Below are 17,542 nucleotides of genomic sequence, written 5' to 3' on the forward strand. Positions count from 1 at the left end.
TTTTGATTTGAGGGTCAATTTATTTGAACTTTACTTATCCACATTTTGTGGATGAGAGCATGCATCTAGATATGAAATTCAATATCTCAAAATATAAAGGCAGGCAGGTTTTCCATACTACAAAAGATATCCCATGGATTCATTATTAAGGCTGCTCATTATTGTGGTTACAAGAACGCATGCTTTGTTCCTTTCTGATTACATTCTTTCTACAACAAAAATACTTACTCTCTGGTTTTCCATAGCAATCCTCCCAGTGCATGTGTTCCAGAGACTCCAACTCTCCCGTTTTCGACGGGAGATCTCCCGCCGAAAACCCATTTTTGCAAAATCTCCCGTTCTCCCGTTTGAGATTTAATTTCTCCCGCCCTGGCTCTTTGTCTCCCGTTGGAAAGGATTTCTTGCATATTTCTATCGTATGTTGAAAAAATAAGCCATACATGTAGATAGCACCAGAGAGCATCTAGAACCCTAGGAATTTCGTGCTTCGCACACATCAACTTTGAGTCTCCCGTTTGCTCGGGGTTTCAGTCGGGAGAATCTCCAGATCAGAAGGTACTTCGGGTTGGAGTCTCTGGTGTTCTGTTTTCTATTATCGGCCTATTTATTCTGGACTGTTTTGATTTGTTATACTAATCATTTATCATGAATTGACAACAAGCTGAAAAATTCAGAATGTGCTAGTCTGCATTGTATTCAAGTTGTCTGGCATTCATTTAATTCATTTTTTTCTTGGGGTTGGCACATATTATTGTAATGAACACACACTCGAACAGATTCTGACCTTCTTACATGACACCCCCTCCTTTGGCATTGCTCACACTGTGAAGTTACATGTATTCATTACCATCAATTATTTATTCAGAAATATTCTGACATATATCCTCATTTGCAATTCTGATTGTAGAGATAAGCTTAACATAAAGATATTCCCTTTCTTCCAGAATCCTCATTCACAAAAGCATTTCTCGCGAAATTTCATTTTCAAATGATATTCTGTCACACATGCATTGACAGCTTTTGTATGCACACTGTCACTTATTTAGAACATGCATGCCGTCTATATAATTCTTGTTTTTATGATGCATTAAATCAACTTATTTCCCAACAAGTTTGTCAATAGAGATTTTGTATGGTGTGATGGACACCCATACTACTGTTAAACATGATATTCGCGGCATGAAATTTTCGCGAATATGAGCCGACGGCCTTTTTCGCGGCATGAAATTTTTGCAAAATGCATGTTCGGTATCGAACATTTTATCTACAAGAGAGCTTTACTTACCTATCGATATAATAATTGCCATTCTAATGCTGATTAGAATTGCCCCCAGTAGCTAAAAATTCCTTTGAACCTCCCGTTGCCTCGACAACAACAGGGAAACCCCTCACACACTCCCCTATATAAGCCTGTGCACGAGCGATCTCATCCTCTTTCGATGCCGGCGTACTGGCTGAAAATCGAAGAGAGGGGAGGGAGAGACCTATAGGTAAGTAAAGCTCTCTCGTAGATAAAATGTTCGATACCGAACGTACATACCTACTTCATTTCGCTTTACTTACCTATCAATATAATACTGTATACACCATTATTTTCGCGAATTTCGCGAGCTTCGGGCTGATTGCGAAATTAAAGACACGCGAAAATATTACCCCATCATACCTTATGTGCAAATTGATGACAAAATGCATCCAACGCTGGCCGGACCTGAACGCGGCTGTTTCATCGGCCAATACGTACACATATTATATTACTAGTACGTACGCTAAGGTGCGACCGATTGTGGAAGTGCAGTACGATGCTAAACATGCATTAAAATGTGCAATCTCCATGCTACGTTACCCTACGCGAACGAACACCGGCTCGACGTGGTTGGGTACACGGGTGAGGCCTAGGGATGCATGTAGCCCGACCAGACGCCGTGTGCGCAGGGCCGTGCAGACGCCGTGTGCAGGGCCGTGCAGACGCCATGCGCAGCTAGGTGTAGCTAGCGCGACACTTGTGTACAGCAACAGGGCCATGTATATAGGATGCATGTAAAACTTTCGCTCGCGCTAGCGCAGCTCTGAAACTTTGTCGTCTATTTGTTGCAACATTTGGTAGGTACTGAGTACTTGTGAATGCCGTAATTGTTTCATTTTATAAATCTTCTACTGTGCCGTTTCTATTTTCATGTTTGGGAGTCACAATGCAAATGGAAAAACGTTACGAGTACGTTGGCAAGTGTTTGAACGTATTTCTCGGGCTTGGCAGTAGACCCTACTACTACTATCAATCGCGAATTTAACAACACGCGAAAATGCCACTGATACCGTGATTCGCGAAAATATCTGTACACGAAAATATTGGCGTATACAGTAATTGCCAGATTCCAACAGATCCGAGGATGGAGGGACTGCGGAAGAAGCCTCATTGGTAAGGGACTTTTCACCTCTTACTGATCACGGCTAAACGAGCTGGTTCCTCGTCAAGGCAGGAGGTTCAGTCAAGAAGAAAACTACTTCTTGCTAGGGCAAGAAAGAACTGCGGAGGCAAAGGAAGCCTCATTCAAAATCACATCTGATAAGTAGCAGGATGTAAATGTGTTGGGATTATGCCAGTAGGCAGCCTTTAGAGTATCTTCCAATGGAACTCCCTGAAATAGGGCCCGGGAGGAAGTTAAGGTTTGTTGGTAGTGAGACCCGATAGCTTCCTCCTCGTGCCGACGGACAGGGGCCGATTTGGTACAGGCAATATTGTCACCTGTAGGCAGGCCGACACGTGATACGGTAGCTGGGGCGGGATTCCGGGGACCTGTCGCATCGCCCACCCGTGCAGGAAGGGTTCCTTGGTTTTGCGTAAGAAAAACCGTCTGGAAAGCCGGCATAAAGATTGCAGGCCACTGTGGGATCGATAAAGCTGGCTGGTAAGAAACTCGCACTGCTAGTATCTTCGTTAGCAGGCTGGCTTGCCTTCGTGGACTCACTGGTGCCTACCGACGTAGTCGGCGGGGCCAGAGTATTACAGTGGATTTCACGGCAGGAAAAACCGCTGTTTGAGAGGCTGGTTTTTCGGCCGGACAGGGAAGAGAGCAAGAAACACTCTTAGATTTAGTCTCGCTCTTTTTTCCCTTCTGAGGAGGTGGAGTGGAGGCAGAAGGCACGGAATTGCTAGGCCTCTTCTTCGTGCCCTGCCCCGCTTTAGCGGGTACGGTATTAGACCCCGACTTCGCTAAGTCCCTGTGGACAGCTTCCTAAGTAGTGTTATTACGGGGAGGCAAGGGACGCGACAAATTAGGCATAATGTACTAGAAGGGGCGCAAATAGGAACATGAAATCAACCAAGACTCAGATAATGGAAGGAGCCGAAAGATCATGTAGGATAGAACTACTGTAAGAAAGATTGAAATCCGGATAAAAAGTATGAAGGAACGACCTTATCTGTCATGTGGACCTACTACTGGTGGGCAAGTACTTGTCATGAGCAGCGGCAGAAGAAAGAGGATGAAATCGCCCGCGCACGGGCTTATATAGGGGAGTGTGTGAGGGGTTTCCCTGTCAATGCTGGGGCAACCGGAGGTTAAAAGAAATTTTTAGCTAACGGGGGCAATTCTTATCGGCAGTAGAATGGCAATTATGATATCGATAGGTAAGTAAAGCGAAATGAAGCAGATTTGCCATTGGCATTCAATTCATATACTGTAAAAGTGAAAATTTTCACGGTGTTGAAATTTTCGCGCATTTCGCGCAACCAGAACTTAGCGCGAAAATAAAAGCACACAAATATTTTTTGCAGGCCATGTAATCCAGTCGTTGATGTCTTGACTCTGTGGAATTAAAAACTCGCGAAACTCTTCTCACCCGGCCAAGCGCGAAAAATTAGTCGCGCAAAAATATCCACTTTTACAGTAGTGTAGACGAGAACTTTTGCACGCATTTTAATTTCACGAATCCCTGCGCTTGCAAACTTCACGAAACTAAAATGCACGCGAACATTCCTTGTTTTACAGTAATCTCTGGCACAAAAAAAACCATACCTTAGATCTACCCAAAATGCTTTGGCCACATTCCATCAAAAAAACATACAATAATTCTACCCTTTGACCGTTCAGGCATCTTCATTTTGGACAGCCTATCAGTGAAGCTACGGTATAGACAGTCAGTGCTAAGCCCTCCCCCTCCCCCACTCACACATAATACATACACACACCCACACATGATCCTAGCAAGGAGGTTCGAGAAATGAAGTCACAACAGTCTTATTTGCTTTGATCCCATACTCGAAGCCGCCACTCAAAAATATTTGAAGTATGCGTCAAAATGGATCTGCCCACCCCCCAAATAGGAAGAAAATGAATTCACGTCTCATTGCAGTGACCAGCCACTGTCTAAGGAAGATAAGATATGTCTTTATGATGGTCAATTACTTTTCGCTATCCCTATTTACAAACGATGGGCGGTAGACAATGGTAAAGGCACACGGGGGTGCGCGAATAGAAATTGCTCAAATATTGCTGAAATAGATATCAAAATTACTCGACTGTACATGTCTGTACACTAATCTGACATATTGATTTATAAAGAACTACAATGTACACTTGAAGATGATACCATATTAGTTTCATTTGTCGGAAATAATCAGAAAAGTGATAAAACCGGCTTTCCATGAGGGTAAAATTTCAAACACTTTCACAAAATACAGCTCAGATTTACACTTTTGCACATATTTTCGAACGGAATTGACTTTTGTTTTATATGCTTTATCATTAGGTGAAATTTCATTGCATTTGATACATAAACGAGCAGCATATACCCGATATTATGTTAGCGTTAAAAATTAATCTTCAGATTGCTCAGAAAGATGGCGGCTTTAAAGGGTGTGTACAGTTCTGGTCGAGGTGAGGATTTAGCTTTAAACGTTTAGCGAGATATTCAGAAACTACTCTATGAGATGTCAAAGAGCATGCAATTCCAAGGGGTATCAAAAGTTTACTTGATGAAAATCGGTTCTGAAATGGCTGAGATATTCAAAAACAAGGTGAAACAAAGAGATCCTAATAAAAGGCGTGGCCTGTCGCCTTTTATTATTAATACTTTTTGGGATATCTCAGCCATTTGAAAACTAATTTTCATCAAATAAACATTGAATCCTTCTTAAAATTACATGCTCTTTCATATTTCATAAGAGGTTTCTCATTTCTCACTTAGGAATGTTCAAAACATGAATCCCCGCCTCAACCAGTACTGTACAGTCCCTTTAAGCATTGAACATCAAAGGCACAAATGCACCTGTGGAATTCTTTTGTCCATCCATAGAAAACTGACAGCTGATTGAATAATTATAGTCAGTTGTAACTCCACCTCTTGAACCTCCTTGATCCTAGTACAAGGCTTCATTGTTGCCATCACTGCACTAGTCCTTGTTTAAATTTTCATATCAATTGCTGCTTCTTCTTTGTTTTTACTGAGTCAAAACAAACATAAAACTACAACAAATGTGAATGGCACTAACCACACAGCTAAAGATATCACTTTCTAATTCATTCTAAAAATTCTCAGAATTATAAGGCAAACTTACTCCATTCTAACAAAAGCAATACATACATACAAAATGTATAGACAGGTGTAGGGGTCTCGCACTCACCAAGTACATGTATCCCAAGTTCACTTTCCACACATTCTTGCAGATTCTTACCCTAGAACATTGCAAACTTGAGGGTGGGGTGCAGCTCTCAGCACTTGGGCCCGGAGGGGCATGGTCTCCATTTGCATATATTCCATCACACTTAAAAAAATTACCTGCCAAGTACACTCAAGGAGGTTTAAAGGGCCCCTGCAATCCAAATGCATGTTGATTTGTATTGATTTATGATACCCTCAACATCACTTTTGCAGTGAAACAAATTTCTAGAAACATTCCATATATCTTTAACGATTTTTTTCTTCTAATTTTCTTCAGATTACTAGGGAACGCCCACAAAAAATCCTTCCAAACCAATATTCCTCAGATGACCTCATCTGTCAATCATTTAAAAAAAGACAATGGAATGCACCTTCCCCTCGACTCTGCATAACTTGCATGTTCTCTCACCATGTCTTTTGGTAGTCACATTAATATCACAGAAACATGCAAGTTATGCTAAGTCGAGGGGAAGGTGCATTCCAATGTCTTTTCTTAAACATTTCAGATGAGGTCATCACATGTACAGAGGACATAATTCTAGAATCACCCCACTATTACATACCACAAAACAATACCAATTGATTTTTTTTAGTCATTGTTCAGGTCGGAAATGGCATTTATATAATATAACTTTGGTAACCTTTGGCCTTTTTTTCTTCCAGTTGTAATCTCTGCCATTTCATGTTATGTATGATTATAATAAATTGTATATATACTACATCCCTTACCAAAAGAAACCAATAATTACCATCAAACATTCTTAATCTAATTCTGTATCATGGCTGGATAATGGCATTGCTAGTGTAAGTTCAATAACCTTCAATCTTGACCACTGACCCTAAGCAATTGTCATTCTTGTAAATAACTGGCCATGTATCCATCCTTCCTACCTCACATTATCATTTACCAGACACTCATAGTTGAAATTGTGGCAGGAAAGTGACATTTCTTGCCAAATTTAGAAACTTTGACATTTGCACATCTGCAGTTTTGCCCAAAACTTAGTCATGGCATCCATACCTGATGTAAAATATAGTATGATCTGGGCCATGAACAAACATTCAATTTCACCATGAAAATGTAATGAAGAGTTTTTCCTTAAAGACCTATTGGGATTCGTGCAACGGGAAAGCAGATATATTTTACAATCCTCATAGTGAATTGTGTGTAGCTTTATCACACACAGACAAAGAATCTGACTGGAGTTGAACATTACCGCTGAAAGTATAATTTGGAGTCAAAAGGCCCTGACTGAGCTTTTGATCCTAGCAGGATCTTCCTCAGAAGCAAAATGACAAGCAGGCAGGGAAAGCAATCACATAAAGGACTGCACACAACAAGAACAGTCAGGGGAGGGCTAGGGACACAGAACATAGAAAACAAAAGGGAAGGGTTAGAAGTCATGGGCAAGGGGCCCAATAGGTAAAGGGAGGGGTACTGTATACGCTATAATTTTCGCGTACATAAATTTTCGCGAATTGCCGCTGTCACACATTTTCGCCAGTGGTTAAATTCGCAATTGGGGGACCAGAGAAAATATGAAGTGGCAAAGAAAGTGTGAATTTTCAACTTACTAGCAAGTAAGAATGATACAAGTTATACACTGCATGAAAAAAACTTACCAAACTCTGCGAACTAGTAAGTTAGAATTCAACATTTTTGAAGTAGTTAAGTCCATCGCGCTAGATTTCTGACGAGTGGTACGAGGGGTACGAGTAAATACAGCGGCAACCAGCTGGAGCATGTAGTCCCAGCCCCTACAGTTGACATACAGTACTTGTAAAGACGTAGCGGCATGCAAACGCAAGCGCTAGTACTAGTACAGGTAATCAAGGGTGACACGCCGCGCGTTTGTAACATTGTGGCGCAATGAAAAAAAAAGAAAGAAAAAAAAGAAAGTGGAATTTCTCACAGAAATAGTATTGCGCCGTCTACTGTTTGGAACATTATAGCATGCATACCATTCACTGATCGTTAATGCATAATGTCAAAGTTTTACTCGAAATTTTCTTCATGGATTAGAGATCAGTGTAGAGTTATAGGTACTGTCGTAAATACTAAATTTTCAACATCCACAAATGATATTGGTATACTAGTATTCAACTAAGATAGATAAAGATGTAAAATAATTTGTATGAACTTACTTATGTGAAATGAATGCCGATGAAATCCTGAATAGAATGACAAAATACTCGTAGTGGTAGATACTGCCCGGAGAGCCAAATCATGATGGATTTCCACAATTGATACTACAGTACCTACTAGTCCTCACAAAAGTTATGAAAATAAAGTCACAGTGAGTTAAAGTTTAACACCGCATCCAAACGATGAATTCATGAAGTTGGAACGCCTCAAAGATAATTGTAACTGTAGAACGGTAACTTTGGAAAGTCAAACATATTTACAGGACCCCGATGGAGAACATTTTAGTTCTCCCAGTCTCCCTCAGCATCGGAGTCATCCATTGCAGGAACGGGAGCATTTCTAGCTTGGATGACGGCATCGGCGATTCTGGTTACTTCCCACCCTTTGGTGATGATCTCCCTGTCATGCCGTAGGACGTCATGGACAGCCATGAGCCACTTGGCGTGCACTGGCTTCAACACAGATGTGCGGAGGTCAATGTCTTTCGCAATGTCTCCGATCGCTTTACCGTCTTCAAGTCCAACAGCTACCATTTCTGCGTACCATTCGTTGAACTGAGAATTCAGTTCTTTCTTGTAACGGTTGTTCACCGTGGCGTCGAGCGGCTGTAGCAGATCCGTGCATGCAGCGGGGATGTAGACGAGAAGGGCACCCATTTTACGCAACCGCTCCCTTACTTCCTCGCATGTGTGTGCCCTGAAAACATCACAGATGACGAGTGGAGACGCAGGTGACCACAACCTTTCTTGAGTTTTCCTCACGTAGGGCTCAATCACACAGTCAATGTACCGGATCATTGATTCAGCATTCGACCAGTGAGTCTCCGTATGAAAGATGTCCCAGTCTTGGGGGAACTGAACGTTCGGATGACATTTGTCAGTCTTCCCCTGGTACAAGACTTGCGGTGGCAAAAAGTCTCCCGCCAGCGTGCGGGAGACGTATAATTTCAAAAGTGACAAATTTGAATTAGGGAAGAAAATAAAATAAAAACTGAGTACAAGTTTACGAAACCCCGAAACCAGTCAGACACAAAACAAGCACCGTTGTACACTAGTTCGAGTTTCAGTACGGCGCGTGCAGTGCTGGTGAGGCGCGCGCTGGGTGGGCCGCACGGGCTGATGCCAGTCAAGCTGGCTAGGCATCGCATGATCAGTTCGTGTCTTGGGTGTATTCCAATCATCAAAAGGGATAAAATTATATTCTGTGTACTAGTATTTGAAAATGCGTTGAAATATAATTTAATGAAAAAGAAATATAAGAAGAAGAATATCTGTACAAATAATTATCATGACATGTTTAGACGACCCACATACTGAAAGTTCTTTGGTTACGAGTACTGAGTAATACTAGTATCGTTTTCTACCCCTTGCGATAATGGATTGGCTCTACAGTACATAGTAGACGTGGGCTAGCCAGCCCAACCAGCACAGACGCTGTTAATACTGTACGCTGTGCGAATGCTACTTACAGCGACTGGGCTGTGTATTGACGTGAACGTGCCGTACGTAAACAAGCTCAGCCAGGGTATGGTCTGTTTGGTAAGCCGTGACATGGTACTGGTATACTGAAATGTTCGTCAAGGCAAGGGATTCATTTTGGAAGGTAATATTTTCGCGTGTTGTTAATTTCGCGAATAGCTCCCGACTCGCGAAATTCGCGAAAATAAAACCCACGCGAAATATATAGCGTATACAGTATTAAAGACAAACAAAAGATAAAAGGCAGACAAAAGGCAGAGGAAGGTCAGTGATGATCCTGAGGACCATGGGGGCTACCAGTGAAGGATAAAGGATGAAAAGGGAGGCAACATCAACCACGATAAGGAACAACAGAGGGATAAAGAAAGAAAAAGAGTGAGATAGCAACAGCATGAGTTTGGGGGGGGGTTGGTTGGTGCAAGCAGCAAGCCCTAACCAGGAGGAGCATTATAAAAGTATAGTATACTTCAGAAAGTACACTTTAAAGGGATCGTATAGTTTTGGTTGAGACCTAATTTCAGGTTTCTAACATTTTTGGTGAGATAATGGGAAACCTCTTATGAAATATGAAAGAGCATGAAATTCCATGAATAATTCATTTATTTGATGAAAATTGGTTTTGAAATGGCCAAGATATCCAAAACAGAGCGATTCTAATAAAGTGTGGGGCCCACATTTTATTACAATCGCTTTGTTTTACTTTGTTTTGGATGTTTCAGACATTCCAAACCCAATTTTCATCAAATAAACTTTGAATTCCTCTTAAAATGGTATGCTCTGTACTATTTCATAAGTGTTTTCTTGGTATCTCGCAAAAAGTTAAAAGCCCAATTCTCATCTCCACCAATACTGTACCATCCCTTCAATGCACATGTTTAACGACAGGCAAACAGTTTTTCGAAAGTACCCCAACTGGGCAGTGAATGGAATTTGCTTGAACCACGGCACCCTTCTCTCCCTACACCACCAGGTCTTTAGACTGCATTCAAGAGAAGTGGGGCACATGGAATAGATGAAAAACCTGAAAACTTTACACTTCAACTCCAATGCACCCTTCAGGATGGACGCATAAAAATCTGGCACAGACACTGCCTCCATAGTCATGGAAGGCAGGAACCCTTGCATGCATCTTAACACGTTGAAGACAAGTCCCGAGTATAATCAGGCAAGTGTCTATGGGAAATGCATGTTGTAATAAAATCAGACCATCCTCAATGGGTTAATGAAAGATCAAGCGTTACTCCTTGTTGATTACCAACCTTTATACAATTTGTTTGTCCACCATTGGAGGGGGAGAAAAAAAACCACAACATCACCTGTGTGGTATAGCAGTATGATACAGTTAACGATATGACACGAAACAGAACTTGGAAGGCAATTATTGCTGTTTTAGTAGATACCTACACCGTAGAACGTCGCTCCTGTCACATTGAATCTAATACTCATTTATGGTATGCAGTCCGACCTCTCCTATCCTTTTATCCACATCTCTCTATTATCCGCATATATCTCGGCATGATTTGGTTTTTTTTTTTTCAATATAAAAATTACAGGGAAAAGGGGGATTTCAAACTCAAACAAAATTCCTACACAAACTCATATAAATTGAACTAAACTAACCTAACTAATAATATTCCCAACATGAATAACATACATTCACATCTAATTTTCATCTAAATAAGACGCATTCCCTAGATCTACCCCCAAATCACCCCAAGAACATGGACAGATTTTTCATCAAATCAGGGCACAGTACTTGCAATCGTTCATTGAGCAAATTGTCAAAGAATTCTGAACGCAGACCAGCTGACGATGAGGTGACATGTTCACACAAAAATTTGATACACTGTACAGCATACAAGTTGTATGTGCTCCTCTCATTCTCATTGCCACATGTAGGTCACATGCACAGCTGTCGGTATGGCTAGACTTGCATTGTTTCGAGTTCATTGGCTGGGCGATGACAGCCATTAACACTCACAATTTGTACGTGTATGCACTTGCAATCACGCACAAGTTTTACCCAATCGCAATGCGCGAAGCACAGGGCCTGGTAAATATGTGGTGCGTACAGGTTGCGCTATTGTGGCTAGACTGCATAGCGCAATTTGTCGGTGCATCGACTTCGCTGAGCCGTAATGATCAAATTCTGAAATTTAGTTTCATTGACTCATATTGTTTCTTTCCAAGACCTGCTTGATACATTCCTCAATATTTAAGCAGGTAAATTTGACAACAAATTGATTTTAATTCTGTAAAAAACAAAACAAAAAAAACAAAAAACAACTTATAATTTTGCACTGATAGCAAAGAAAGAGTTTCAGTGTACGCTACCTTCAATAGGTTATGATGTACAGAGAACTTGTGTAGCTACCATTGGGTAGGCAGCTGCATGTATTAAACATTGAGTCTCCCACATCCAGCCAAATCCCTTATCCAGTCACGACATGGCCAGGCAGGAGAGGTCGGACTGTAAACAGGCTGTGTGCTTTTTCCTTTTCAGAAAACGATTAACCGTATCACAGAACACTGAGCATGTTTGTCCTGCAACTGGAGATGTTTTTCTTGTTGATCTGAAATCTCACCATTACTTGGTATCATTTTCCTTCTTTTTTTTTTTATTGTATACCTGGAAAGCAGGGTCGGACTTGTAAACCAGAAAGAGCCGTGGTTATGATGTTTAGACACTACTATTGTAAAATCTAGTATTGGTGTTATCATTAAATCTGTGTGTGTGATATTCAATTCTTCATTGGATTCTGGTGTTTTCCAAGATGGCCTTAAGCTAGCCAAAGTGATACCAGTCTACAAAAATGGTGATGAATGTAACTTAACGATTACAGACCTGTGTTGAGTAAAATTTTTGAGGAAGTTGTGCATGAAAAATTAATGTCATTAGTTTAAAAAAAATAATGTTCCATCTTCTGAACAATTTGCTTTCAGGAAAAGTTACAATACAAGTTTAGCTTTGGTAGATTTGATAAGAAATATAGTAAAATCATTTGAACCCCCCCCCAAGAAATCACTGTTGGGATATCTTTAGATCTTTCAAAGGCCTTTGATTGTAATGACTATGTAATTTTATTGAGAAAGCTCTATTTTTATGGTATTAAGGGAGTGGTTTCAGACTGGTTTAGGAGATATCTGACTAATAAAAATCAATGTGTTGATGTAAAAAAAAAAAAAAAAAAATTATAAATCTAAGTCTGAGAGTACAATAGTAGGAGTTCCTCAAGGCTCTGTATTGGGACCACTGCTTTTTTTTACTTTATGCAAATGATCTACAAAATGTCAGTTCGCTGTTGTCTGTAATTCAGTTTGCAGCTATGACAAAGAATAAAGATATTGATGATATATATGATTAAGTTGTATTTGAATTACATGTGTATAAGAAAAGTTGATATCACAACATTTCTTGGTGTAATCATAGACTGTAGGCTAACATGGAAAGATCATATCCACCATAGCATCCAGCATATTATCAAAAATTGTTGGTGTGTTATAGATGGTAAAAGATATTCTCCCACTTTGTATCCTGGTTACTCTTTACCATAATGATGATTTCGCCCCAATGGAATAACAGCATGGGGTCATTATGCTCAGTACTTGCTTAAAAATTGATAAATTAGAAAAGCATGCAATTTCAATGATTACTACACTCAAATTACTTTGCATACAAGGTTCATATATTTTGCATACATGTGCCTTTAATTTTTGAATTTTAGAATTATCTAATATAATAATTTGCATGGATGTCTTATCTGTTACTAAGCAATCAAAAAAAAACCACTTTAAATAGATTTCTTCCATTTGAAGTTCAGAACTATGTGAAATATAAATCTTCTGTTATTGAATACAATAGAAACTCAAAACAGGATATGTGCCCTTCTATGAATATGAGGTCTCAAGAAAGATTACTTTATCAAGGCCCAATCATCTCGAATAACACTCAGTGTTTTCCGAAGTAAATCTTAGTCTGCACTTAAAAAGAAAATATAAAGATGTATTTTCACAATTACGTTCTAATTTCATCCAATAAAGTATTTTTCCTACGGCATTTTTTTTAATGTTACACACACACAGACACACACAGACCAACTTTTTGAAAGGTAAATCTTTGCCAACACTTTGTTCTCTTTCTCATCTGAATCTTGTTATGTAAGTACTTTTATCTTGCCATGTTTTTTATTCTTATTGTTCTGCTTATCTTTCTTCCAGTCTCTGTTCATATTCATATGCAAGTCTTTTAAGTGAAGTTACAAAATGTTTATAATGTGAATTAGTAAGATGCAGTCCACTAGGGTTTAACCTCTGACAGGCCATGGGACTTGGCCATTCCCTCACATCTGCTGCATTTCTTTTTTTCAAACTGTCTTTCCTATTCTCTATTTTACTGTAACAGCCCTTGGTATTATTTGTGTTTCAAAATTGTTTGAGAATTTTTCTGTATCATGTTTTCACATATACGCCTATGTACATTTGTATTAAAGATGTGAAATGAATTGAATAGAATTGAATTTTGCCTCATTTTTCGAGCAACTGATCACAAAGTAATTATTACAGGTTCAATATACTTTAGCTATGTATATTTAAAGTGTGTGTATGATGATTTTTTGGTTACCAGATGCAAACTTATTAACAAGTCAGTGCATGAACAATTCAATTGAAACTTTTCTAATCATTGTGAAGCATTGCTACATCACTGTGAGTGTGGTACATGTGTTATCTACATGTCCTAATTGGAAAGTCTTTCTTGTCAAATGATATCTCTTAAACCTATGGTATTTGCAAAATACCATTTTTTTTTTTTTTTTTTTGGTGAAAACATTGTACACTTAATAATAATAATAATAGTGAGACTCTTATAAAGCGCATATTTCTACCTAAAAAAGATACTTGCATGCACTGTACATCTTTGCTCCACTTTGGGCATTTTTCTCACCCTTTCATCATTCATATTGGTCACTTTACATCGCTAGCCACTTGGGGGAAATGATCTACAAGGACACAAATTCACACTCATAACACCTCCACACATACACACACTCGCACACATTATACACAATCACATGCACACCAACAGAATGTACTGAAACTGAGCACTGCACATCTAACCAGCACTGCATAAACCTTAAGTCCTTTCACATTTGCATTTTTTACTCCCTTTTCTAATATTACTGATCTCATTTTTTTTTCTTTAGTATTAGTGCACACTGAAGTGATTCAGTTTACTGGTAAGGATGGGAAAATTTGCATATCGTGTGAACATCACCTGACTTTTTGCAAACAAATACAATGTATCTACAAGATTTTAGTAATGATGATTCTACACAAGGCAATCATTTCACCTGTGTTTCTCTCATGGTGCTTCCATAAATACCTATCAAATAAATTGTTTCATTCATGTTCTTTGGCATGCGTTTCTTACGGACCAAGTTTTCCATATATACATTCTACATAAATATATTCATGCTGTACTCGGCAGTCTTGATATTCCCTCTAGAGCAAGTGCATGCCTACCTCAATATTGGGATTGCTGTGTCCTTTTTAATCACTGTTTTGTGTCTAGTGTCATGGAGCTTTGAACTTGTTTCCGTGGATATCAGTGGGTTTGATAACTGTGCATGGTTTAGTGTAATGCCCACACACTGGGCTTTATGTCAAGTGGTTTGAATTGGGCCAAACCGACCATGCATAAGCGGGAGCCATACTTACACGGGAGAAAAACGGGAGAAAAACCCTAATTAAGCAGTGATCACTGTATACGCATACATATTATCATGCATAGATATAAGAAATGCAAACACACACACACACATATATCACGGCTTGACACATACTTATTTTTCTTTTTTCTTGCTGGTGGCCAGTTCGGGCTATTAGAATCTTTCAATCTGAAACTTTGGTGGCCCAAGAAAGAAATGCAGTGGTCAAAAATAAACGGAAACATAACAATCCGTATTGAATCTTCAGTACCTGAGCAGGCCACCAAAAGATAGCCTTTTGGGAAATTTGGTGGTCCATCATCAAGTTTCAGTGGCCCTGGGCCACTGCTAATGTTGAGCTAACGTCGATCCCTGCATATACACACAAACACACTCAAGGAGACTTACTTCTATATTTTCCTTGTTCTCAGTGGAATCTTCTCCCTCCTCATCCTCATCGTCTTCATCATCTGAAGACTCGGGCACCACTGTCTTCTTTCCTTTTTTCTTCCCTTCGCGTCCGCCATAGCGCACCTCCTTCTCCTGACGTTTTCTCGCTTTCCTCCGTTTCTTCCGCTCCTTTCGCTTCTCTTTCTGTTTCTTCAGTTTTTCTTCCTCCTTCAATAACTCCTCCGCATGTTTCTGGGCCTCCTATAATCATACAACCAAAGAGATACACATCATCATTTTGTGAGGTTTTACATACGCCATATATTTAGCAAGTCTTCATGCATAATTCTTCGCACATCGGGACTTGCCGGCAATATCGCAAATGGTTAAATTTGCGAATGGGGAGTACAGCAATGAACAGAGAAATGAATGTATGCAAGTCACATTTATGTCAGGATCAGAGCCAATATTTTTTTTTTTTTTAGTTGTTTAATTCGTGAACAGCACCAGACTTGCAAAATTTGCGAAATAGGAACCTGCGAAATATATGGTGTATACAGTTATAAAGTCATGTATACTTCTGTCAAGTGATGTGAGCTGGAACCTGCTAGCATTCAAGTTGTATGCCTGTATTATTCATAGCACTAACTTTGCTTATCCCTTTTGGCTACTAGAGAAGTAAGATCCGCAAAGATTCCATTATTTGGGTTTGTTTCTTTTTAAATCTCAACCTCAAGGATAGATCAATGCGCCAGAGCAGTAGTGCAAATAAGAAGCACAACAGAGGATAATGCATGCAGGCAGCAGAGTGTAAAAATTCACTTGTACAGAACATTGTTGTCAAGAGTCATTAAACTTCCAAGTAACATTCCAGATGAATTCTTACATGGAGACTGTACACAGTGATCACAATGAGTACAGTGCAAAAAGTTGAAGCAATTCACATACATACTTTCCTTGACTAAATCCACATCGTCAAAGCACTGCCACACATATGTGAGTTTTCACAAAAGACAAGTTACTTACAACTGCAACCTCACAATTGTGATAATGAAACTAAGCTTGTACTTCATAAAAGTGCACTGACATATTTCTACAGCATTCTACACTCACTGCACAGAGTTATTGACCAGACTAAATAGCACATAATTTACAGACAGACAAGCAAACTGCTGTATTTCATTAATTACTCAAGGGGTACAGATAATGGACTTACATTGAATGTTGGTCTAGATGACTGAGGAATTTCTGAAAAGTAGAAGATGAGAACAGCAAAGAATAGACCTTGTTAAAACACACGGAAATACTGTGAAATAGATGGACGTAGTGCTTCACAAAAAAAAAAAAAAAAAGCAAAGAAAACAGACTGGATGGGTCTCTGAAATTGAAGTTATGTTCTTCATATCTTAATACTCAATTTACACTGCACAAAATTTTACAAATGCTTTATCATGCCACAGTCTGCTAAGAAAAAAAAAAATGAATACTTGTCCACGAAATATCCTTCATTGCATGTTCACCAGTTAAAATACAATCTATTCACAGTAACCAAGCTCTGTACTGAATACTTAGTGTTCTCCGCTTTATACCTGTCAAGCTTGTTTTGATTTGACAAGCACGCCTTAGGTCTAAGCCATCAACCTCGAAGGATCATAGATATTTTTCATCATCATTAAAAGGACTAGGACAACAAAGACCTCAGTGTCATATCAAGTATCAATCCATGCAACAGCAATGTGTTACCCCATCTTGTCCAATTCAGAGCAGCTGGATGAGAAATGGGGCACTATAGACCTACAGCTGAGGAATGTATCCCAAATGAGTACTGGTACTGTCACATTGCTCTCAAAACCTGGGACTGTCAAAAGTATTGGCATTGCCATCACTATAATGGTTGTTGTTGAACATCTGGGACACCCAAAGGATCCATGGTACCCACAACCACCTGTTTTGGACAGTTTTGAAGCTGCAGAGTGAATGAACTCTCAGATTGCAGAAAGAAACTTATTTGCCTACCATGTTCTCGACTCTTTTCCCATTTTTCATATCCCCCTGATCGGAATGCCTCTGGTCTGAACTGGAAGTCGTCGCTGCTGCCACTGTCCTCGTCACTGTCGGAGAAGCCACCATATCCTTAAGGTGCAGTAGGAACAAACAGGATG

At 39.6% G+C, this 17,542-nt stretch overlaps 1 protein-coding gene across 1 annotated transcript in view; it reads right to left on the reverse strand.

Moving 5' to 3' along the window:
• The window catches only part of LOC139709753 (uncharacterized), a 50,831-nt gene that overhangs the window by 24,009 nt on the left and 9,280 nt on the right, over positions 1 to 17,542 (reverse strand). The window contains exons 5-7 of the mRNA XM_071621715.1: positions 17,397 to 17,513; positions 16,597 to 16,628; positions 15,399 to 15,641 (exon numbers count right to left, since the gene is read on the reverse strand). Of these exons, the coding sequence (XP_071477816.1) occupies positions 15,399 to 15,641; positions 16,597 to 16,628; positions 17,397 to 17,513 (392 nt within the window). The remainder of the gene's footprint in view (positions 1 to 15,398; positions 15,642 to 16,596; positions 16,629 to 17,396; positions 17,514 to 17,542) is intronic.

This window comes from Diadema antillarum, unplaced genomic scaffold, assembly GCF_040938485.1.
Source record: "Diadema antillarum isolate AM-2024a unplaced genomic scaffold, OU_Dant_1.0 seq00001469_RagTag, whole genome shotgun sequence".
NCBI classification, from domain to species: Eukaryota; Metazoa; Echinodermata; class Echinoidea; order Diadematoida; family Diadematidae; genus Diadema; species Diadema antillarum.